Source organism: Nyctibius grandis, chromosome 2 (assembly GCF_013368605.1).
Source record: "Nyctibius grandis isolate bNycGra1 chromosome 2, bNycGra1.pri, whole genome shotgun sequence".
NCBI lineage: Eukaryota > Metazoa > Chordata > Aves > Nyctibiiformes > Nyctibiidae > Nyctibius > Nyctibius grandis.
The window spans coordinates 101,174,880-101,200,517 of NC_090659.1; the positions used below are offsets into that span (position 1 = coordinate 101,174,880).

Sequence of the window (25,638 nt, forward strand, 5' to 3'; positions counted from 1 at the left end):
AACCATACCCTTTAAAGCCAGTCTCCTCCAATTATTGCACCATGTGCAGCCCTGCTGGACTTCTGAATCTTTCAAGAGGTTTGTAATTTGGTGCATTCCCTAAGGAAGGTTTGGAAGGGGTCCAGGGAACAAGGCTAATTTAGGAGACAGGAGAATACGCCTTCTGAAGAAATGGTTCCAAGACCTTAACATGTTGGGTCGTGAAAAAGGAGCAGGTGAGATAGGATTTAATTACAGCGTACAAGTACCTAAGGGGGTGAACACAGAACTAGGTCTGAAGCTATAGCAAAAAGGTAAAATACGAGGTCATGGGCTGAAACTGAAGTGTATTTCTCTCAGCAGGCTACTCTGTATATGTAATAATCTGGCAAACAAGGTAGTGGAAACCGGTAGGAGATGCAGGAACATATTTATTAGTGTTGCAGTGTGGTCAGGTTGCCCTGCTGATGGTTCTTGTCAGTCACAAATGGCTCTTCTGCTGTGTTATTTGGTGTTTCAATCTACTATGCTATTTTTTTTGGGGGGGGGTGTCTTCAAAACTGAGCCTCTGGGAGTAAAAATCGAGGCAATATTTAAAGGCTAACAGTAAGAAATACGTAACTATTTTTTTTCATGAAATGCTTTGAAGGTTTATGTACATAGCATTGTAGGTCTTGCAAAACAGCATGACTCCCTCTATGGTCTCATGCTGCAGAAGAACACAGCAAATACTGCACAATTCTGATGAGCTTCTGTCAGGTGAAAAGTAAGGTTTCTGTGACATTGAAAATAGTAATATGGTACTGGCATAAATGGGCATTCCACCTCATTCACCCTTTTCATGTTTATGTAGTAGGGGAAAAATAAAGGATCTAATCTGGAAGCTGAGTTCAGCACATAAAGCATGAACTTAGGCTCCCTTTAAAAAAAAATGGTGACACTCCACTAATTTGCAATGGTTTGGTTTTAACTTTTTGAAGCAGTTTGTGCAGGAGATGGCCCAGTTTCAGCTGTTGCCTCCAACTCTGAAAAATGTCAGGACACGTGGAGGAAACTGGGACATTGGTCTGCCCCTTTGGAAGCTGAGTAGCTTTGTTTTCACCCATTTCCAGTCACTTAATCATCTACTAATGAAAAAGCTACTCAGAGAAAAGGTTAATGTGAGATTTAAGTTGGATTTATGGGGGATCAATAAGCAAGTTATTATTTTAGACAGTCTACATTTGTGCTGCAAGTTTCCTAAACAATGTTCAGAGTTGATTTATTTACTCTACCAGAAGTGCAAGAAAATAATGAGTAAGGCAGCAGTTCTTTCTGCCAATATCTCTGTGTACACTCTGCACTTTTTTTTTTAATGGTAAACATCCTATTAATAAGTTTGATGATAGAAAAATGCTAAGTCTATAGCATCTGTAGAATAATTGGGGATGGGGCATGCCTAGAACTGCTACATCCTTCAAAGGTCCCTGCTGAAGTACTGAGACTTTGATTGCTTCCCATAGCATGTCAGAGCACTGTGCTTGTCCCCTCTAGCAATGGAAATGCTTCAAGCTAAACCAAATGCTCCCAGGAGATCGCTTTTGGTCTCTCCCAGTGGAACATGTGGTTTTGGGCTGGATAGTCCTGGTGAGATTCATCTGGGCAGCAAAGATAACCTATCTATAGTGGTCACCCTGTGTTCCTTCTGCTGTCCCTGGAGAGAGACAGACTCTTCTAACATGCAGCTCATTTTGAGAAAAACATTGAAAAGTGGTCTTATGGACTGTGCCTAACAGGCCCTGTTGCTAAGCTTGGATTATGGAGTAAGTCTTGGGTGACTGGTCAGGCTCCTGGGGTCCTTTCACAAGTTATGGTTGCAACTTTATGAAAGATTTATCCCAGTTGCCATAATTGTAACCACCCAAACTCAACAGTTTTGTCTTCTCCAGGGCTTTCCTTGCCACTTTTATCCCAAGGCAGCTGCAGTGAGTAAAACTGAGACTGTCTTACTACTCGCTTCATTTTTTTTCACCAGTATATCTTTAGACCAGTATCTGTGACAGAGAAGAAAATCTTTAAGATGAGGTTAATGGTCCTTCTCTATCAATTTTGACAATTTCTGTGAATTTTCTAGTGCAGAGACTATTTTCTTTAGGGTTTGGACTGGTGCATAGCAGAAATCACAGTTTATATCTTGTAAGAAATTTTAGCATTTTAAAATATATTTCACTGCAGCTCAGGATGGAAACAACTTTGCTAATTTCTTTAAAACAGGGATTCCTGAAAGAATTCTTATTAAAAACTATTTTTCCGTCTTTTCAAATTATTTTCTGTTATTTCAGAAAGGCATTTCATTAATGCTGGTAAAATGCTTCCCTAAATTAATTAAAAAATAAAAGAACAGCTCCAGTATTTGACCTATTATAATGTCATACTACAACATGTCAGGGTAGTGGTACCAAACATAAACTTACTTCTAACACTTCTAAATTTTTCCTACTTCAAAATAGTTGGTGGGTTGGTTTGTTTTTTTTTTTTGTGGGAAATCATTTTGCTCACAGCTTAATGAATAGAATCATTTAAAAAAAAAATGCCTTTGAGGAGTTTTAGTTTTGCTTCCATCCCATCTCCTCACATCTTGCCTCAGCTGAGTCTTCTAGCTATCCTAAAAAACCTAATACTTTTTGTTTTATTTTGCAGCTCAGATTTATTAATTCCATGGATGCACTAGTCAATAAAATGAATAATGCAGCAATGCCATTTTTTACAAAAAGTTCAGAGTACTGCTGTGGATTGCTTTATTAGATGATATATCTGTAACATCTAGTTATATTAATCAACTTTAACAAAATACAACTAGACGGCACAGCCGTAAACATGCCAAACAAAGACTGTGTGAGCCTCAGCAGAAGACACACCTCAGCAATCTGTTTTGCTCTGATTCAGCCAGTCATTCAGAGCAAACCACCAACTGGGTTTAATCCTTTGTTGTTGTTGTTGCTCTTTGGTGTGGTATTATCTGAAGAACTGTCTTAAATAACTACATTAAATAAAAGCAGAGTAGCTAATGGAGGAGAATCACATCTCTGACCAAGAGATTTCTCATGGAAGAAATTCTAGATTCAGTTATTTCATCAAACAGTTCCCTTTGCCCGTACAGCTTATTTCACTCAGGAAATTGCTTTATGTTGTGCTAGCAAAAGAAGTTTGTTGAGGACTTATTTTGCCAGAACAAGTTGCATCTCTCTGGAAAGCAGTTTTCCAGACTTTTTTTTTTTAAGAGTAAACATGGTGTCAGACTGACAATTACCTCACAAAATGCTCTGTGGGTAAAAATCAGTCTTGTTTCCAGTAAAACATTACTTAAGGTGAAGGGTAAAATACAGAGGCTTTTGCCTTTAAATTTAATGTAAAATTTAATTCTGGTAGTTCTAAGGTGCAAAATGTTCTAAAAATTATATACACATCTCTCTTCTCTTGTTTCCTACATGGTCTTCCACCCATAATTGTGATGATAGATTTTTTTTTTTTAGTACTTTATGGAATCTTGGAAAAGAGGAAGAAACATGGAAAATGGCCTTGAGTAGCTGAAATTATTGTCATTTGAATGAATAGGTTTTAATTAATTTCTGGCTGCAAATAAAGAGTTCATTAATCTTCAAAATACACTGAAAATCCACTTAGAAGGAAGAATGATACTAAACACACAACAGAAGACTGTGGGGTTGCATTGACCTATCAACAGTTTAAAAATACTTTAGATGGATGAAGTAGTTTGGATGAGTAGAACAATTCAAATCTCCTCTAAGTCAAACTTTTATATAGAAAGCGTAAGACTAGAAATTAGCTAAGATCACTGAAAATATTTTCACTTATATCTTTAAATTATCCTTTGCTTCTTGTTTCCACGTGAATTTAAGATGGCCAAAAACCTCACAACATCCTATTGTCTTTTTAGTACTGAGACACAACTCAGTAATGCTTTTATGCTTTTATAAAATGCTTTTTAATGCTTTTTTTAAAATTATCCCTGATGTGACTGTAAAATTATCAGTTTGTGATATATCAGTATTTCTACAGCTTTCAACCAGCCTCATGAGTCTCTGGGGGCTGGCTGGCCAATATTTGTGTTTATATATGCTCATCACGATCTGCCTTCTATATGGTTGGTTGTGCTTTCCATAGTTATTTGTGTTGTGTCATGTTCAGAAGTATAGGCTGTGAGTTCCTTGAGCGGGGACTCATTCCTGTGAATTTACTGCACTTTGCACAGTAAAGAACTGATTCTTTATATGGTGCCCTGGTCCTACCACAATATAAATAACACTTTTTTATATTGGCACAAGTCCTTCGAGTCAAAGGAGGCGTCATGGAAAGAGGCAGTGAAGAAGCAGAGATTTCATCACTTTAAAATCATGTTTTTTGAAGCATGTCTTTCTGTGAAATGTTATCCGGAGAAAGCAAGAATTATATTTTGAGAATTCTAGTGATATTTTTTAATCCACATCAACCTACTATTAAACACATTCTGGATCTTGTAAGGTATTGACATAGCGGCAAAAAAAATCCTGCCTTAGGCCACATTTTCTAAACCACAGATCCAACTGCAGATATGATGCTTTTAGTAAATTGACAGAGGGAGCTGTAAGAGTGGTTTAGGTGATTCATATTATTCCTCTGGGCAGAGTCCCAGCTCAGAGTTCTCTGAGTCAGCTTTGGTGTTACCTTATCAGGAGGCAGAGCATTGTTAGAAAACACCATTTGGGGGCTAAAGCAACACTTCTGTTGTAACAGCCCTTCAGCATTGACAAATTTTTAGCTCCCTTTTATAGGGAAATTCCCTATGCAAGCCAGCTAAATCCAAAGTGCTGCTTGTGAGTTGTCTTTGCATCATATCTTCGTTTCTGAATTTTTGCTTTAAGATTGCTTTTTACTTTTCCATTTCTATCTCACTACATTTTAGCTGTTAGTACTGAAATTCAGTGATTTAACCAGGCTGTGGAGAAATAAGCTACCAGTATTTTACTGCTACTCTGTTGATCTTCTTCTGCAGTTTAATCCTTGTCCAGATGCAGTATCATTTTATTGTGCTTGTATCCGCACTGATTAACTCAGCTTCTACGTATCCTCCCTTTTGACCCCCAGGTTTACCAGTGCTGCCTATATGTTGGTTTCCATTGTGGTTTAAGTCTAAAAATGGACCTGCTGGCTTGCCTGGTATGGAAACTCGGGCCTGGTTAGCAAAAAGACTGGAGGCCAGCAGCAACCGGTGCTTTGGCCCACTCGCAGTCCTCTAAAAGCATGGGAGCTTAGCATGTTGCATTCCCCTCCACACCTTCCTGACCCATCTCACGGCAAGACCCTAACGGTGACCTACGCTTAGCACTCCAGGCTGTAAAGCAGGACCTTCTTTCCTGGGAACAGATTTTCTGCTTAATGGCATTTATGGTAGATGGATCCATTAACCCAGAAGAGATGATGCTCTAATGGCAGCAGCAAAGGAGCCTTCTCTTTGATTGCCCAGGAGCTGGAACATTTGCCTTCTAGACCCTCAATCTGAAACACAGCAGTGTTTTTCTACTTACCAGGAAAGTCCATCAGCCACCAGGCTGTGTTACCGAAAAATAGTAACCAAGAAAACTCTCCAAACCAAATTATAGTTTAGAAAGCCGACATTGGTTTATTGCAGCTGGGTGCATGGGGGATCTCTTCTCCTAACATGCACACCTAGGAACAAAAGCTTGCTCATTTTATACATTACAGAAAGTGAATATTAATATAATTCCAGGAAAAGCCCACCTATTCCAAGAAACTTATGCATATGCTAATACATTACGTAATTGTCTTTGCGCATGCGTACTAAATTGGGGAAGGGGTCTTGGGTGGTCTCTGAGGGTCTCTGGTGGTCGCAATCCCCCTTAATTGTGCTTCTGCGCAAGCGTGGTCGAGGCCTTCTTGTTTACAAGTGCAGGTGGCCTCAAGGAGAAGATATCGTTCTGGTTCTTACCGGACTTATCACTCCTCTGGCACCAGAGTTTGTGAATCAAGTTAATTTAGACATCACAAAGTTGTTCTTTACAGTCTTGTTTTGTCTTTTGGCCCTTTTATAATTAGCAAAGAACTTAACAGAGACCTTTGTTTTTCTAAGACTAAGCATAAGCAGCATGAATCATTGACTACTAGAACATTGTTATCAGTCCCATAAGCAGACTCTATCTACAGAACATGCAGTTTGCTTCAGAATATATTGTTATTCTTTATTATTCTAGCTAAAAGGAAAATTACTGACAGGAAAGCTAATTCTGTGTAAAGGTAACACAGAGTAGGCTTTTAGAGCCTACTCTGAGGCCTACTCTTGCTAAACTGTTGCTGAACTGAGCCAGCTGGTATCAGCTGCAACATAATCTGGCACGGCACAGTTCTCCTGCTAGCACCAAACACCCTACTGAAAGGAAAATGAGATTTACAGGGAAAAAGCTGGTGAGCAAGATGGCACTGGGGTCTTTGGCCTGTTGAGAGAGGAACCTCCCTGGAAAGGGAGAGTGCCAGGCCCTGCTCCTTGCTCCCACTTACTTATTTTTTGCAGTTTATTCATGACACTGAGACTCAAAGTCTTTCTAAGTTGGGCTGAGTTATGGGTTCACATGTGTCTACAGAGTATGAGCTCACCCGTTTTCTGACCAGTGCCAGTAAGGTGTCAGATCACTCAGAGTAACATATAGCTCAAAAATATCAACCTTCACCCTAAATCTAAAGTATTTCCAGCTCTCTGAAAAAGTGAGCCTTCATTTCCATCCATGTGAGCCTTCACCCAAATCCCTCCCTTGCCAGACTAGACAATTCTGCTCCTCAGGTCTTTTCTTTAATCTTTATCCTCACTTTACAAGTCAAGATAGAGACACAAAAGGCCTAATACCAGATGCATTGTTCATATACAATAAGCTTACAAATGCAGGCTTGAGGCATCACCAGACTCAGAGAACATGGCTTGCCAAGAGGCAGAGCTGCCTGGGCTTGCCAGAAGGCAGAGCTGCCTGGGCTGCCTCCTCCCTGCCTGCAGGCTGCCCTCAGAGAGGTGCTTCTAGAGCCGGTGGGAGGTCATGGACCGTGCAGTGGGGCAGCTCTCTCTTGCCTGCCCAACCAAGGCTACAAGGACAGTCGTGTTCCTGCTTGCGAGGTATCATTCACTGCAGAGCATCCATCAACAAGGGAAGCATCAGGAGTGTTTGGCATAGGTAGGACAAATGGGCATGCAGGGAATGTGAAGGGGGAAATAAGTGGGAATGGGGTGCCAAGGACTGGTGGAGAAGTCTCTAGCAGAGGACAAGCCTTGAGCAGATGGTGCTGAACAACTAGATTTTGTTGGGGGTGACTTGGGAAGAGCTTGGAATTAGTTCTTTTAGTGTTTCAGCCTCTCTCTCTCTTATTCTGACTCCTTGATTATTCATACCCCTGCAGCATAGCTACACCTTTCTGGCCTTTAACCTTCCGTTGAGCAGAGACCATTATTGCTAACTGTTAGGAAGAGGTAAGATAGAAAAGTATAGCTTAATAACAGTGATCATACAGAAAAAAACTTGCCAGAGGCTGCAAAGGACTGACAGTAAAGGTACACAAATGCTACCCCTCAGTATCTTCTACTAGCCTATGAAACAGAAGGTTTTGGTAAGTTGACAGATGTGTTACTGAACAACAGCTCCAAACAGTCCTTTTAAAAGTCTCTTTTTTATTCTCAAGATGTGAAATTACTTTGATAGCAGGAAGACAGTTGCAATTCCTGCTTTAGCTAACATTGTTAGATGCTAAGTTGTGATACCTTCAGCCCAGTAATGCTTATAGATCTCAGTCCCTTCCAGTATTCAGTACATGCCTACCTGTAATGTCTACAGTGCTCTAGCTTGTGGAAAAAACATTGCAAGAGAGGGAAAGCTAATGTCTAGCAAATATCAGAAGAAATGACGGCATAAATTAAGCTCTAAAGCCAGATGTTCATTTCAATGTAGCAGGCTATTTGAACTTATTCTGCAAGATCGATATTTTTAGATTTGCTGAATTTCTAGAGGCAATGTTTTCAATCTAAAAGGTTTTTAGCCTTTTAGGTTTAGGTGAGAAGGTGAAGATTATCAAGGGAGATGCACAGGAGCCAAAGAAGAGGCTTCAAAAACAGCACATTGGAAAATTTCCACTTGTTTTAACTCCCAAGAACACTCAGTTTTACAGCACACCTAGCATACAATGCCTTGTCTTTCACCCGTAATTCGGCTTCTGAAGATGTTTTCCTTCTCTCTCTTCATCACTAGTGGTCAGTTTATCTCTGCTGTCCCAGCCACTTCCCCAGGCTAGAGATACTTCTGTCTGTCAGGTGCTTCTGCAAGCGATTTCTAAGCTCCTCTGCACTTCTGTGGGGAGTGATTTGTCACATACCTTTTGGGAGATGAAAAAAAATTGAATGCATTTAACTCAGCCTCAGCCACTGTTGCTGGTTAAATGTAGAAGTACCTCGTGTTTAGAAATTCCTACGTGTCATACTAGCTGTTACAGAGTAAGAGGCACTCACAGCATTGCTGAATTTGTAACAACAGGCATGCAAATACGTGACTGCTTATCTTCAGTTGTCTTACTTCTGTTTAGCATAAGCTCCTCAAATATGCACTTATGCACATGCCCCATATGGAAGATGCTGCACAAAATAAAGCTATAAACTTTTCATGAAGCAAGTGGAAAAGGAGAATTTGAAAATCTTGAAATTGGCATCATTTTTTTTCTTTTATTACCTGATCAAGTACCCATCAGAGTTAGTGGAAATCTGGCCACACAAATGTTAATTTGAGATAACATGGTGTTTGATAAAGAGCATTTGGACTGGGCAGTACATAAGACATTGCCACTGCCATCTGTGAACAGAGTACACACATTTGAGAGAACCTTCCTCGTTGTCTTTTTAATACTAGTTACCCCTTAAAAGACAACTGTCGCAGTATGGTGGGCATTTCTACAGTAGCATTTAAACTGTCTCTGAAGTATGGCTTCCATATGTAGTATTATGACACCACTACATAAAAACTCTTCCAAAGCAAATCCTGGAAGTTCGTAGGCCAGCATTTTATCTTACTTGCATAGGCTGAGGTTCACAACTGAAAGAGTTATTGTGAACACCCAGAATACTGACACTGTCTTCAGCCTGGAGGTTGGCTGGTGCAAATGAATGGTGGACCTTGCTGTTCTCCCATATTTCTACATTGTATAGAGAAATGGAGAGTGGTGAGGGGGCTTTGTAGCAGTAAATACATATCAGGTAAACTCACTGGCACTCCACATCTTGCTCTGAGAAAAGGAAACTCAACAGTATCTCAGGTAGAACCTCATAAAAACCTTCTGCTTGCCCGTGCCCTCACTGGTATGGTGTTTGTTTAGGATACTTCCAAATATTTTTGGAATTGTTTATGTAAGTTAACATTTCTTTACTTAACTGAAGGTTATCTATGACAAGAATTCACTAAAAATGTGATGCTGCCAGGTAGGTACCATACTAAAATTAAAGGGAAACCTAGCCTTTTGCACAATTATACAAATACATGTAAATAACTCACACAAAAGCATGCTAAAACAACACTATATACTTATCACAGCACACAGTCAAAAATTAGTATGTCATGTTTTACCCTTGCCCTTCCTGTATTGACACCTCCTTGGTCACCAGATTCACATGCAGGGTGAAGCAGGACACCACAGGCTACAAAATTGTAGGAACATGTAATTAACTATATTCTAATATACATTTTCAATGGGAACAAGATGGAGGTGTATAGGCAGCTCTTAGTCTGGTACTTGTCAATTTCTCACTGTAATAAGAACTCCTAGGAATCTAAAATCACAACAGCCCTCCTGATGATCTAAAGGGATGATGACAGTAGTGCATTATAACAAACACATGCAGAGTACATCCCAGACTCTCTAATAAGCAGAGTTCTTGTCTGAGCATTTGCATATGTGCCAATATTCTGTTAGTGTATGGGATTTTAGGTTTTTAGAACATAAAAATAATAGGTTAAAATGAGATAGAAAAAGGCTAACAAGTATGTTAAATTGTGAATATAAGAAATTTAAGGGAGGTGTTATAATTTTCTGTGTATCTGTACACAATCTGACCCTGACCAAGGTAGTTAATTTTCACCTGCTGGAGCAACAGAAATTTTAAATAAATACAAATCCTCATTTGCTCATTTATTTCTTAGTGTGCAACCTATTTCGTGAGCTCAGAGCATGGCTGTTTCAGGACTTGTCGAAGCCCTGAGGATGTAAGTTTTTTGGGAAGTGGCACAGCTAATTTCCCACTTACCACAATTGTTTTGCTGTTTCCTACACGGCACTCTATTTTTCCCGAGAAAGCCTGAGAGTATCTCCACTTTTCATTGCTTTTGGTCATCATCTTGCAGAGCAGGGCTTGACTAAAGCAACACAACCCTATGGCTAATAACCCACAGTGCCTTTGTGGCTGCAGGCACCGCCACGTGTTCACACAACTTGGGGTGATGAAAGATGAATAAGACTTATTCCATGTCCCCCCCCGCCCCAAAAGCACAAACGGTGTTCATTTACTGCAGTTTAAAGAAAGAGAGGTGGCAGCGAGAAGCCTGTCAGCAGTAAGTGCCCTGGTGCGGGTGGCCGGAGGTGGTGACATTGCTCATTTCTTGTCCCTGCCACTCTTCCTGGCGTGGGTGGTTTGCAATATATGCCTGGCTGAGGTGTACGGGGGAAGTCCATATTTCATACAGCCGCTTCGCCCCGTCATCGCTGTGGTTCGGGGAGCCAAGATCGCATTAGTTACACTCTCTTACAATTTTTAAGCTTCTCTTAAGAATAGTGGGGCCTAAAACATACTTTAAAAACCAGCCAGAGAGAGTGTGATGTTTTGAAATCAGAATGTTTATCATTACATAAATTATCCTTTTGGAGAGGCACGCTTTAGAAGTGGCTAATACTTTACAAAAGGAGAGGCCCACAGCTTTCTGAAGATCAAGCCTTCTTAAGATATTTTGTGATGAAAATACCACAAACTTTGGCCTTAAACAATACGGAGCATTAGGGTAGTGACAGGAAGGGAGAGGAAGTGAATGAAACTGTCAAACATACATATTTACTTGCTTTTCTGCTTTTTAACTAAAAATTACCAAGGTGGTGATTATTCCTCACTGTTAAAAAAGATTCTATATCTAGCATGACAAATATACATCATCACTTGAGCCTGGTATGATTTACAGTGACTGAGTTTTATACTCATGAAAAACTGATTTGCTGACAGATCTGTAACTCATACTATGATGGTACAGGCACCCTGAACCATAACAGAGTCTCTATAAAAGTACGTGCAATATGCAGAAGTTTACATGCTGGTGTTTTTAATGAATGATGACTGAAACTGAATTTCTGGCACTTCTAAAGCTCAGTCAAGGCAACAAGTCTTTTTCTTGTCTCAAGGGAAAAAAACTGACTAATTTTGCTCCCCTCCGATATCTGAATTAATTACTCCTCTGCAGCACTCTGAAGGAAAGAAAATCTCTCTTACATTAACACAACACACTTTGTACTTGTGAAAGAGAGGATAAAAGATACCATCTATCTATCTCAGAGGTTAATATATTTGAATAGAGCTGCAGAGGCCCTTGGCTAGAGAGAGGAGAATGTTGACCATTTGACTGAATGCTTGTATACTGCATAGAACCTGGAAACAACCATCTTGCTTGTTTAAAGGGTTCTGTAACAGAGTTTGCATCAATACTGTGTTTCCATGGGAATCAGATTAATTGAATTTCATGTTCTGTGTGAGCTTCATCCTGCCAGGCAACGGACATCCCCTTTGATTAAGATTTCTGCTTATCTTTTGTTTTTATTTATTGAAGGTTGGAAAGAAATGGCTTATGTAGAAAAGGAAAGCTAGAAAAAGCTAAGAAATAAATTTCCAGCACTTCTGCTTCGTATACCTTTTAGTCTGCATATAAAGTAAGAGTTTCAGTATTTTCCTCTACTACAAATTTCTTTCTGGAAAAAAATGTCCAGCTCATTTTTATTTGTGGACTATGATTTAGGTGTAGTAGACTCTTTAACATTTCTACCAGCATCGACTAGTGGATTGCACAGTTTTTCCTGATGGGGTGGTTATTTGCTGCTTCATCCCACAAAGTCATGTGGAAATGCCCACAGCAGTTTTATTCTGCATAGAGGAAAGATGTTAGGGTAGAGAAAATCTAAGGAAGTCTCACAGGAGAAATTTATACTATAAGAAACCAAACTTATGAAGAGTCCAGAGAAGAGCTTCAAAAATGACCTCTGAACTTGACATACATTTATTGAAGGTGCCATGTAAAGCTCTCTTGAGTTAACTCTTTGGATACCCCAAAAAAGGTGTATCACAGCAGTATGCCTTAGCTCTTCTGCTTTATTATTTGTGAGACCTAAGCTAGTAAGCTTAAAGCTAGTTTAGATATGTTTAGACTACATTTGTTACACAATTTGAAATTATTAGTTGTTTGAGTTTATCCAAAAAGGAGAGGTGTTATTTGATAAAAAGTCTAGAAAGATCCCTTCTATGGGGAAAAGATCATCTGATACCATTAAGTCTCTTTAAATTAGCAAACACAATAAGAAATCTCAGTAAGTAGAAATCTGGAATTTAAGAACTGAAAGTGGAAAGCAGATGAGTGTAATCAATTATTGGAAGCTTTCAAAAGGGAGGAGAAGAATAACCGAAAAGCAGAAAGGCAAACGGAATTTGTTCCAAATAGCTATTCAGGCCTCAAATATGCACCTTGGCTTAACAAACACTTCCTTCTGTACATAAATAAAACTTTGGACACCTCTAAAGCAGCTGTCACTAAAGTATTGCTGGGTGTTGTGACTTTGCCTGGTATATCTGGGCAAAAAAAAACCTTAAACTTACCCAAAAACAGAAGAATTCAAAAGAACTGTGAGTTTCTGTCAAATTGACTGCATACTTAATAATACACAAAAAAAAAAAAATCACATGGGGAAGCAAGAGATAGAAGAGTTGAAAATACTGAAATACTCATCTGAACACTTTATATTTGAACACTTCTTTCTTCTGGAAGCTCAGAAAAATTAAATGGATTAATCAAAAGGAGTAAATATCCCCCAACATAAATGAATTTCTTTTTTTCAGATTAAACAAAAATGCATTGGGTCATCCATCAAAAATATCAGTTTTGAGGGAAGAGTTCTTTTGCCAAAAAATATTTCTTGACCAAAACTGATTGAGCAGGATTCGTCTTGGCCTTATTGCACATACAGACATGGATCAGAGGAGGTTCCTCCAAAATAACTTTTGCTCCCTCTGAAATAACTTATCTTTGTTGCGGCTGACACAGTCCTCCCTTGCTGCCATTTATATCTCATGCACACAGCAGGTCTGGAGAGGAGAAGCCTGCCCTCCAGCATGGCCTTTGTAGTAATAGGCACTTATTGAGGGGGTCACCATTTCTTTAGCATTCATTACAGATACTGATTAGAGAGGGTGATAAAGACATTGCTGGAGTCCAAAGCCCATCCTGAAATGGAAAAAAAAAAAAAAAGCATGCAAAGTAGCATTTTAAATGGATGCGTCTATTTACTGCTGATATTTTCATACAAATGGTTTAGTGATATTAGATTCAGAAGGTGTAGCAGAGGCTTTAATTTGCTGCAGTTCTGGTCTAATAGGTATAAAGACACCCGAGGATTCTGAAATACTGAACTCAGAGGTGTTCTGACAAACCTTTGTATTCATAATAATAAGAGCTAGTGTGAGCTTATGCAATTTAAAACTAATTGCCCAGCCAACATCCTTATTACCATATTGATGCAGTTCATAAATCAAAGCCCTGCCTATTCAAGCTGTTTACCAGTCTTGCATTAAGCAGCGTATTTCAACGGAGAAATGTAGCGCGTTGCCAAAACACCGCAGAAACTTTAAAAGACTGATAGGAGTACAAACCTGGGAAGCTGAAATGCCACAAACTGATTTAATACACATGGTACTAAAGGACTTGTTCTTGTTTGTTTTCTGAGTATGTTCTGATTTAGCCTTGAATCTTTCCATAATAATGTACTGCAGCACAGATACAGGTCCCTACACAGCAGAGAGCTGCTGGCAGTTTTGATCAATTTGGCTTCCTACAGAAGCTGCTTTGCTAAACCAGGAGACTCATACATAATTTTTTTAAGCAATATAGTGCTTATGCCAGCTGAATATAGGTGCATACATTAAGAACATATGCTTTTTATATAGGCAAAGGAGGGGTTGAGGCACTTACCTAAGAATCCTAAATTAGTCTTCAAAATTAGGTGCCTACAGTTAAATCCTTTGAATAGCCTACTAAGTAAACTGAAGGTACAATTCATTTGCCTAAACAAGTGCCTACCTGCGGGTGCCTAGCAGTGCCCTTTGAGATACCCCAGGACATCCTCACAGTAGGTATGGCAAAGGAGTTGGAGGAGTTTCACGCCTCTGAGCTGGCAGCTAGAGGCTGGGTGGGGCAGTCTAGGGTGTCTCAAAGAGAACTAGAAGCCTGTTTAAACAATTGAATTTTTCCCTATTTTTCCTTCAGATATTTAGTGAGCTGGTTTAGGTATCAGAAACACCAAGTCCTGTAAGCAGGATTAATAAACTTGTGCAGGGTTCAGTAGCTGCCACAGTCTGGCTGCTCCCAGCTCCCGAGGCTGGCTGGTTTCAAACTAGTTGGGAATTTTTGTAGAGGCCTGAGCCTGTTCTTATCCCAAACACCAGTGTCCTGTGACTTACTTTTCTGTTTATACTCTGCTCAGAAAACAGCCAGAGAGTTTTATATTTACTGTGGTTTCTCATAAGCTGAGCGCAGTAGATGTTGGCAGCTGCTGGGAAGCCTCTGCCCCTGTGCCAGACTTTCACCTTGTGGTGGGCACGGCCACAGATTGCAAGGACAGAGAGCTGAAGCAAGAGTCAAGGCATGGAAATGACTTTGAAGAGTAGAATCAGGACTTGAAATTTAACTTGCTGGTGTGAGGGAAGCTTGAAGCAAAAGCAGGGCACTAAAGACTTACTGAAGGTTGTTGGAGATGTTGGAGGAATTTAATAGATTCTGGGAAAATCAAGGGCTTGGACGGGTGGCGGTTTGGTTAACATCATTGGTTTATCCCTATTTAAGAGAACCCAGTTCAGGGGAAAAAGGGGTAGACATTTCTAGTGCAATGGAACTCTTCTCCATAAATAGAATTAGCAAGAAGAGTTCAGCTTATTAAAGTAAGCACTGATCCTTAGTCATGATGCCTGCTGAAGCCTCTGTCATCTCCTCTGTTCTTTATGTAGATTCAATCATGACAATTAGTAAATCAAACAAAACAATTTTTATGGATGGAAAATGAGATGTGATTAAGACATGGCTTTCTGTGATAAAGAAAATTTGATTCCTGCTTACATCTCTTCTGCTGGCTGTGTGGTCACAGTAGATGCAAGCATCTAATTTCTTACATGCAGACAGTGAATAATAATGATTATAAGTGAAATTAACATGAATTGATACCTTCTCATGAAGGCACCCAAGGCAGTGATATGTTTTCCTTCTTTAAAAAAAAGGAAATAACTTTAAAGAACTTAATTTCTTTCATTTTTAAGGAATTATGAACCATACAATAAACACAGATCTATACCAGTCTCTGTCCCTACAAAGTGCCAAAACAACTGCCTTTGTCCTGTGTCTTTGGCTGCTGGTGGGTGTCACAGGTTCAGCAGAGATTTCTCAGAGGGATGCATGCAACTTTGGAAGCCACCCAAAGTGGGCTTCGTGAGCTTGAAACAAAAAGTAAAGATGTGAATATGACCCTTAAGCCATCCATCTTCATATCATAGAATCAGTTGGAAGGGACCTTAAAGATCATCTAGTTCCAACCCCCCTGCCACAGGCAGGGACACCTTTCCACTAGACCAGGTTGCTCCAAGCCTCATCCAATCTGGCCTTAAACACTGCCAGGGAGGAGGCATCCACAACTTTTCTGGGCAACCTGTGCCAGTGTCTCACCACCCTCACAGTAAAGAATTTCTTCCTAATATCTAATCTAAACCTACTCTCTTTCAGTTTAAAACCATTCCCCCTCATCCTGTCACTACTTGCCCTTTTAAAAAGTCCCTCTCCCGCTTTCCTGTAGGCCCCCTTCAGATACTGGAAGGCTGCTATGAGGTCTCCCCGGAGCCTTCCTTTCTCCAGGCTGAAAAGCCCCAACTCTCTCAGCCTCTCTTCATAGGAGAGGTGCTCCAGCCCTCTGATCATCTTCGTGGCCCTCCTCTGGACTCTATCTTAATATAGATATCCTTCAACATGAGAAAATTGTTTCTTCCAGCCTCTTTCCCCTTGTGCAAAATGAAGATTAATTTCCAACCAGTCCACTGAGCATCCCTTGAACATATGTAATGGAATTCAGTTTACAGGCAGAAGAAACAGTGGTAGTATTTAAACTGGAGGGAGAAACAGCTCATACCTGTGTGTCTCTGCTTGCAGAAAGGCTGTTTCCTGACTTTGGTTTGGACTGGCTACTTAGATGAAGAGTTAGGATCTTACCAATGCCAAGATCCTCAACCTAAAGGGAGACAGACTTTTATTTTCCCCCTATGTGGTTTATCCAGTGTTATTTTAAAAATATTTATTAGGTGTTAGTTCTTTTTTGGGGCCTCTGTTTATGAACAGTGTCTGTGTATGACTGGCTGCTCTTCCTGTTTCATGTTGATTGCACCATTCGTATAAAAACAAAGCCAAAGTATTCTAGGGCAATATAAAAAAAATCTGGTTTTCATCTAATACCACAGATTTTAGATAAATGCATATGCACACTCACACCCCTTCACCCCTTCTTTCTCATGAGTATTAGGATTTTCAGCAACTTCACATCGGGTTTAATTTCTCAAGCAGTTCAGACTGTAATCTTAAATCACTCGAAATTACCTTCTAAAAGCATGTAGTCAAACAACCTCAGGCCAATACCTCATCAGGAGCTTGATGCTGTGTTTCATAGGTGCAAGACAAAATACGTGAGGCAGAACAGGGAATACAAAAGCAACACATCGAATGCAATGCTAAAAGAAACCTAATGGCATAAGGAAAGCCAGATCTTACTCTTTAAAGATGCTTCATTAATGTTCTCAGAGACATGCTGAAACACATATATCTTCAGTTCCCCATTCACATCTGACACCTTTTCGATACCTTCTTTTGAGAGGATGCAATCAGGTATGCAAGTATGAGACTTTTCCAAGTGTGAAGAACCATGTCTAGTGCTTCGCTTTACTGGTGCTCGTACGTTCCTGCTGTTTGATTTTGCTCACGATCGTAACCACACTATTCATAGGCTGCACGGAGCAGACTGATTTGCAAAGTCAAGGCCCACTTTATGTAAACTAACTAGGACTAAACACGTCCATGGACTTAAGTTCTTAGACGTGGCAATAGTTGTATTACAGAGGGTATTTTCTCACCTTATGTGCAATTAAAACAGCGTTCCTGCATGGTGGTAAGGTGACAATGACAGTGCTGTTGAGAATGCTGTTTTAGACCAAAACACAACTGAGCCAGCACACTGGCAGGATGTTAGCACCTCGGCTGGATTAAACTCAACCTCGGACTCAACTAATCACATAAAATGTGTCAATGATCCCTCCTGGAGCAGAGTCTTTCCCTCCTATATATTGCAAGTAGGTCCAGCTGTAAATATATTGCTGACATAGCTGCGTTAGTTAAGATGATGGTTGGAAAACAGCACATTTTTGACTGACAGTTGCGCCTAAGACAAACATGAATGTAAGCACAGTTAAATTAGCAAAGTGCCTCTTTATCATTGTAGTTTATTGCATTTGAGAAGATATTTTACTTTCCTTGGCAATGTAAAATGAGCTTCTGCCACAGTGGAGGTGGGGACAGACATGGCAAAGCTAAAGGAGTGGCCTGGTAGCAGAGCTGTCCTGGGATAATAAACACTTCAAAGTTGAGACAAGCCTCACTAAACTGTCATATAAAGTAATTCCTGTAAAATGGTTGCCTCAAAATGTGGCTTCATTTGCTGAATGACTCATTCATAAATATGCCAAATTCTTTGCTGACTGAAATACTGTTTAACTTCAGCGAAGGCGATCAGGTGTGTGAGGTGCAAGAGAAATTAGCATCTAAGTGCCGCCTCCCTCACTGGCGTAGATTTGGCAGCATCTGTGCCAAATATCTGTGCCTGGATATCTCAAGGTGAAAACTGTAATCTACTACTACCAGCATGCAAGATCCATTACATGAGCAGAAAGGTATTGCAGCTTTTTGATTTTTGCTGTTTGCTCTAATCAAAAGCAATACAGAAAAACACTTCCAAAATTAAACTATAACTCAGACCTTCTCACTCTATATTTCCAATGACAATTCATCCTTTTCCTTTCCAGGCTAGACTTGCAAATAACTGATTTATAATCACACTCAGAATCTCACACGTCCAGTAACCTACACTATAGCTACACTTTGCAGCGTATGCAGAAGTCTGTCTGCAAGCTGTGATCCTATTAATACATATAAAAGGGAAGACTCGTGCAACCTTGGTGGCAAATGTAGGTCTTGAAGAAACATGGGCAAACAATAAGAAGAATTTGCAAGTGACATGGAAAGCCAATTTTGGTATGCCTTTATACTGGCTTTATACCACCTCAAAAGGCATTTCACAGCCTACCTTTTCAAAACCTGACAGCATCCAAAGTCGAGTGTGTGCAGTGGGAACCTGACTCCAGGTGCTCCAGGTGATAAAGCAAAGCACAATGTTAAGGTCTGGCATAATGTGAAGAATGAGGTCACACTGTATTTTTAGAAGTGCCTGGTGTTCCTGTGAAGCATGCTCATGCTCTCTCTTTTTATTTTTTTCCTTCCCTCTCCTTTTTTTTCGGTCTTTTTCTGTGAATAATTTGGCCAGTGCTTGCAGAAGGCTGTTTTCGCCCCAGGGATTCTCTCACATACTTCTGTTGACAGAGTTCTTGTGCAGCAAGAAAGCTGAAATGCCTTTTGTTAAGGATCTGCTCACTTCTTTTTCTGTTCTGCCCCAATGCTTGGAGGATCTTTTGGCTACTAACTGAGTTCCTGTTGTTACGCTTATGGAAATTAACTGAATTGAAAAATATGGGGTTACCTTGCAAAACAGGTAAAATTATCATCAGGAAAAAAAAATCCTAATCTCCTAATCTGCTCTTAGTCTGTGTGTCTCACATTCTGTTAGCTCGTTTGCTTAATTTTTCAGGGGAAGATTGCTTAAGTCAATGCGAAATATTAAGAAAAGTCATTGTGAAAGGGAATCAAAAGCATTAGGGGCTGAGGGGTAAAAACTCGTTATTTTAGATGAGTGGTGTATTGTTCCAGCCAAGATCAGGACTTGATTTGCTGGTTTACTATGTCAGTTCAAGTTGAAATTGGATTTAAAGAAAGAAGAAAATTACACAGAATCACAGAATCAATCAGGTTGGAAGAGACCTCTGGGATCATCGAGTCCAACCATTGCCCTGACACCACCCTGTCAACTAGACCATGGCACTAAGTGCCATGTCCAGTCTTTTCTTAAACACATCAGAGATGGTGACTCCACCACCTCCCTGGGCAGCCCATTCCAATGTCTAATAACCCTTTCTGAAAAGAAATTCTTCCTAATGTCCAACCTGAACCTCCCCTGGTGAAGCTTGAGGCTGTGTCCTCTTGTCCTATCGCTAGTTGCCCGGGAGAAGAGGCTGACTCCCACTCCACTACAACCTCCCTTCAGGTAGTTGTAGATGGCAATAAGATCACCTCTGAGCCTCCTCTTCTCCAGGCTAAACAACCCCAGCTCCCTCAGCCGTTCCTCATAGGTCAGACCCTCCAGACCCTTCACCAGCTTGGTCGCCCTCCTCTGGACTCACTTCAACACCTCAACATCTTTCTTGAAGTGCGGGGCCCAGAACTGGACACAGTACTCAAGGTGCAGCCTCACCAGTGCCAAGTAGAGAGGGACGATCACTTCCCTAGACCGGCTGGCTACACTATTCCTAATAGAGGCCAGGATGCCATTGGCCTTCTTGGCCACCTGGGCACACTGCTGGCTCATGTTTAGCCGGCTGTCGATCAGCACCCCCAGGTCTCTTTCCACCGGACCGCTTTCTAACCACTCTTCCCCCAGCCTGTAGCACTGCATGGGGTTGTTGTGGCCAAAGTGTAAGACCCAGCACTTGTTCTTGTTGAACCTCATGCCGTTGGTCTCGGCCCATGTATCTAACCTGTCCAGATCCCTCTGTAGGGCCTTCCTACCCTCCAGCAGATCGACACTCCCACCCAGCTTGGTGTCATCTGCAAATTTGCTGAGGGTGCACTCAATCCCTACATCTAGTTCATCTATAAAGATATTGAACAGCACCGGCCCCAGAACTGAGCCCTGGGAAACACCGCTAGTGACCGGCCGCCAGTTGGACTTTGCCCCATTCACCACCACTCTCTGGGCTCGGCCATCCAGCCAGTTTTTAACCCATTTAAGAGTCCACCCATCTAAGCCCCGCGCAGCTAGTTTGTCTAGGAGGATGCTGTGGGAGACAGTGTCAAATGCCTTACTGAAGTCTAGATAGACTACATCCACAGCCCTGCCCTCAGCTACTAAGTGGGTTACTTGGTCATGGAAGGAGACCAGGTTAGTCGAGCAGGACCTACCTTTCATGAATCCATGTTGGCTGGCCCCAATGTCCCGATTGTCCTGTATGTGCCGTGTAATGGCATTCAGGATGATTTGTTCCATCACCTTGCCTGGCACCGAGGTCAGGCTGACAGGTGAATTCCATACATTCACATGCTCTGTAATGCCAAAATACATAATGGGTATTGAAAGGCTATAATTTAAGTAATGTTTGAAAAGTTAGTTTAGGTGACTTGCTATTATAGTAACCCTATGAAATAAAGCATAATCATTTGCCCCAGAAAACAATTCTCCTTGTATTAACTCAAGAAAATAGAAATGAGTCTATGAGTATTAAATTCTCTATAAAATCCTCCTGTTTAAGCCTAATATATGCCTTTTGTGTGATCTTTGTGCAAAATTTGGTGAGTTTTAATACAAATTTTGGTTGTCTGGGCAAAGGAAAATCAAGCCAATGGAGCATGATACACAAAAATTTATCTGTGAGTCTGCACATACACATTTGCTTGTGCCAGACCACATGAGACCTTTCCTTCCATAGCATTTCACTATCTGTATCACAAATCTGTATTAATTTATTGCTGATTTGTAGGGAGCTTTCCTTAGAAAATAAAATTCAGATTGTAAGTTTTAAAGCTGAAGTTGCTACACCCAGATGTGCATTTGACATTTTAGCTTAAAAGAAAAGAAGTCCTGTGTTGCTTTATTTGTGCTCTTCCTTAAGCTGTTTTTGAGTCAGTTTTGTTTGGACAGTTAGCTGTGGTAGCCCCCACATTTCCCTTCTAGTTGGAAAAAAACACACATATGCCCAAGAGACTTTTACTATTCTACATCTTTACCTACACTAGCACCTACCACTAGAGCTAATGCCACAGTATATATTTAGAATTACATATGCATATTAATTTCCCTATTTATAAAGCCTTGAAGACCTTTTCCAGAAAGATTATTATTTTTCAGAACATGTAAGTGCATACATTCAGAACTGTGGTGAGAATTATCTTATTTTGCAGGTCTGTGTTACAGGCCTTTTAAGACATGTACAGATTTAGCTCTGAATGTTCAGACCTCTCTGAGTTACACATTTTGCTATGGTCAGGATTTCCAAATCCACAGCTCTGCCAAAAAAGCTCCATTTTTAGGAGCTATAAATATCTATGTCTAACTCTTTATAAAATACAGAATTTTATATTTTATATAAGGGTGGGGTTTTTTTCCCAGTCACTGCTAGATTGAGTAGAGAGAGATGTTCCACAGGATGAATAAGGGTACACTCACATTCTCTCTTCTTACCACTTCCTATTCAGAGATTTCTTGCCATACTTGCACAAAACCAGCCTGCTCTTGCATACTTTCTTTGTTGCAGTCTCATCGCAGGAAAAAAAAAAAAAAAGAAAGGGTCCAATGGAGTAAGCTAATCTAATAAAAGGAAAAACTTTTTCATACCTTTTGTAATTAAACTGTAAAATTTACAGCTTCATATCACATCTTGTAAATCTGGAAACCATTTCAGAGAAAGAATTTAGGAAAAATTTAAAATTTATTTTAAATGCTAGGAATATCCAGAGATAATGAAAAATTCAAACTTCTGCAGGGATGATAATTCATGTTTTGGAGTCTAAAGCATCATCCTAAAATAGTAGAAATAGAAAATATGTAATTCACTTATCCTACGCTTGCCTACTGCAGAATTTCTATAGCTTCTGGAGCATTTTATGCTGTATTTTGAGTTTGTTACAGCAAAGATGGTCCTATGAACACAGAGGTGTATTCCTGCAGGAGTCATCACAGCAGAGCCTGCTTGGCAGCATTACCAGAACTCAAGAGGGTCCAGGGAACAGGCTAAGGATGGGCAATTTCTGCCAGAAAAAGAAGAGTGACAACAGGAAAGGGTGAAGCTGGGAAAGACAGCTTGTGGGGGAGACCTGGAGACGTGAGCATTGCTACTTCTGCTGGACCTACCAATAGGTGGGGAACAAGGCAGCCACCAGCAGCAATGGCTGGTGAACACAACCCATCCTCTCACCTGATGGCAATGGGCTGGTGTGGGCAGTCAGGCCAAAGCTCTTTTGCTGCCTTTTGGGGAGTCTTCTAGGTGAATCTTCTTCACTTATACCTGGGTCTGCATGGTGAGAGTGTGAGTGCTAGCAGCATGCCTTCTAGCAGAGGGGGCCAGGGACTGAAAAACAAAGATGGTGTCTCATAGTGAAGCACAGATAATATTCACCTGAAATGGCAGGAGGCTTTCTCACTGTGCCCAAAATCTACAAAACATTATGTGAAATGTTAGTTATTCCAATCATTCTCTACAAATGTGGGACTGCGTTTTCTTTTTCAAAGACATTGTGCTCAATCAGTTGGCTTAATGCTAGGGAGAACCAAGGGTGCTCGGCAATCCTGAAAGTGAAGTCACTTCTGTGTAGATGGCTAACTTGAAGCTGGGAAAAGGAGGGCTTCACAAGTAGGTTTCTCATTCACATGTAGACAATGTAATCTATTATTATTGTGTAACAAAGATATGGGGTGAGATTCTTCTTGCCTTTATTTGTCCCTCTAAAAGTTGGGTGATCAGTGTAAGCTTTTTGTCTGGACTCCCTCCATAGTTTTGGATAAGACAGTCATGGCAGGAGGGAGACTCATCCCATGTCAAAATAAGTTTTCAAGATAAGTGAGAGCATTTACTTTCTGGAACCATTCTCTCTCCACTGACTCCAGCAGGGGGCTAGACAGTTGCTTGCAATAATGTCTGACTTCTAAATAGCTAGCAACAGCTGAGAGCAAGTCTACCTAAGCAGTGTGTACCTGCGTGCTCACACTGTTTACCGCTGCATTTCAAATGACAAAGGTAATATTATAACTCAAAATTTTCTGTATGTGTAACTGTATTCTTTGTATTACGCAATGTACGTCTGTAACGCTAAAATATACACTAACCAGCGCTCAAATATGCCTAGCTGGTGTGTATTGCTCAGTTCATGGCACATGAAGTGAGAGGCACTTCACATGCCAGCATCTTACCTTGCTTGCTTCCACTTTGACAATCACAGCACTGCCTCCTGACATGTCTTCCTCATCACTGACAGGTTTGCCACATACATCAAAGGCTTAAGCTTCTCTTTTTATTTTGAAAAGCTTCTGTTCTGCTTTTCTCTCTCACAGATGGAGTGCTGAAACAATCATTAAAATAAATACTATCAATATTCAATCTGTCACAAAAAGTTAATTACATCTATGGGTGGATGTAAGCTATTCAGTGAATCAAGACAGGTTCTTCAGCTGCTCCCTCTTCCCATGCGTTGGAGCTGCACAGCCTAGAAGTGAGCACAGAAGACTGATTTAAACCAGACATGGCCAACTGATGTAGTACTGAAGCTCTCTATTATTTTTAGCCTTCTCTTTTTGCTTTGCAAATTTATTGAAAATGGACAGGTGCTGCACTACATTGGCAATTCACAGAAGCCGAGAGAGAGAATTCTACCCATAGTGAAATGTTCTTTCTTTGCTGTCATTTACTTTGGCTCCTTGCTCTTCCCTTTGACATTTTAGTAGCTTTATCAGAACAATGGAAAAGCTTTCAATGATTTAACAGACAATTAAAATGTAGTGAACAAGAGGCATGTTTTGGTAACAAGCATACACCTAACATCGCTTTGAATGATTCTGATCCACTTGTGTCAATAATCAACATAAAGTCAATATTTAAAAACCATTTCTACATTTGCCAGTTCTTTCCTAGTCTTTAAGGTAAATAAATCAAAGTTCTCATGTTTTAAGCTCATTTAATCTGCATACATCAAATATTTTTGAAGAGACCTGTAAGTAAATTTGTTAGAGGAATTTAATGTTTCAGGATTACTTTTGCTGATGCACTCCAATGCAAGCATGTTACCCTCAATACTTTATTTTTATTTCTTTTAATTTTCAGGAGCAGAGAGGATTCAGATATTTTGTATGAGAATCCAGGCATTAATTATTGTGTGATCATGGTTTTGGAAAAATAAGAAGATATTTCCTGGCTACATATGCTGAGTAATGTTTCTTAAGAAAACCAAGAATGAAGTCATTTTGATCTCTGATGGATGAAACTCATTGGAATGGAAACTAACATCTATGAAGAAGAACAGGGCTCACCTTATCTTACATCTACCAAGTGCCTGGGGACTCCAAAAGAAGCAAAGTATGAAGAATACCAAAGAAAGATAGAAAAACAGTCAAGTCCATCTGAATTTCAGAATCTTTTACTGGAACCTGAGTTGAGTTTGCTGTCTGCGTCATCCTTATTAGACCACAATGAGACATCCTCGCAACCTGGCACGGCTGCAGGGTGTGTCAGTGCCACCCATCAGTCTGAGATAAAGCACCTTTGTGAAGAATTACTCTGTTCTGCAAGGCACAAGCCAAAGGATCCTTTAAACCTTTCCTTGTACGCAGAATGGCCAGTCCTTACAAGAAAAAATTCAGACAAGAAACCAGAAAGGAGTCATGAGATCAGAGTCATAAAACACAAACCAAGTGTGATCACATTTTCTGATTTTGCATTTTTATCACAGGAAGCTAATACCAAACTCCATATTTGCGAGGCGGGAGAAGCAGAAGATTTTTCATCTGAAGAGGAAGAAGTAGATGGTAGAGATGATGATGATGTGTTTACAGAACAGCCACTGTATGAGGCGTTTTTCAATGGTCTTCATAAAAGGAAAGTTTCTCAAAGCAAGCAAGCTAAGCATGAACTTACTAAATATCAACACATCTGTCATTTAGAAGACTGCAATGATCATTCTGAAAAGGAGTTGAAGGACCATGACAAGGAAGAAAAACACATGGAGATGGAGGTAATACAAGCTACTCTTTTGTTCCAAGTGTGTTTTAAATAAGTGGTATCATTTAAGGTTGGTTACAGGAGGAGAAGGAGTTGTGAAAATTGTTATACAGTGGTAATTAATGTGAATTACATAATTAAGAATATAAACCTACAGTAAAAGTATACCAGAT

The 25,638-nt window shown here is 40.2% G+C and overlaps 1 protein-coding gene across 1 annotated transcript in view; it reads left to right on the forward strand.

The window, feature by feature from the left end:
• Window positions 1–25,638, forward strand: part of STARD13 (StAR related lipid transfer domain containing 13) — a 325,192-nt gene that overhangs the window by 24,091 nt on the left and 275,463 nt on the right. Inside the window, exon 2 of the mRNA XM_068418853.1 lies at window positions 24,572–25,478. Within this exon, the coding sequence (XP_068274954.1) occupies window positions 24,726–25,478 (753 nt within the window). The 5' untranslated portion in view covers window positions 24,572–24,725. The remainder of the gene's footprint in view (window positions 1–24,571; window positions 25,479–25,638) is intronic.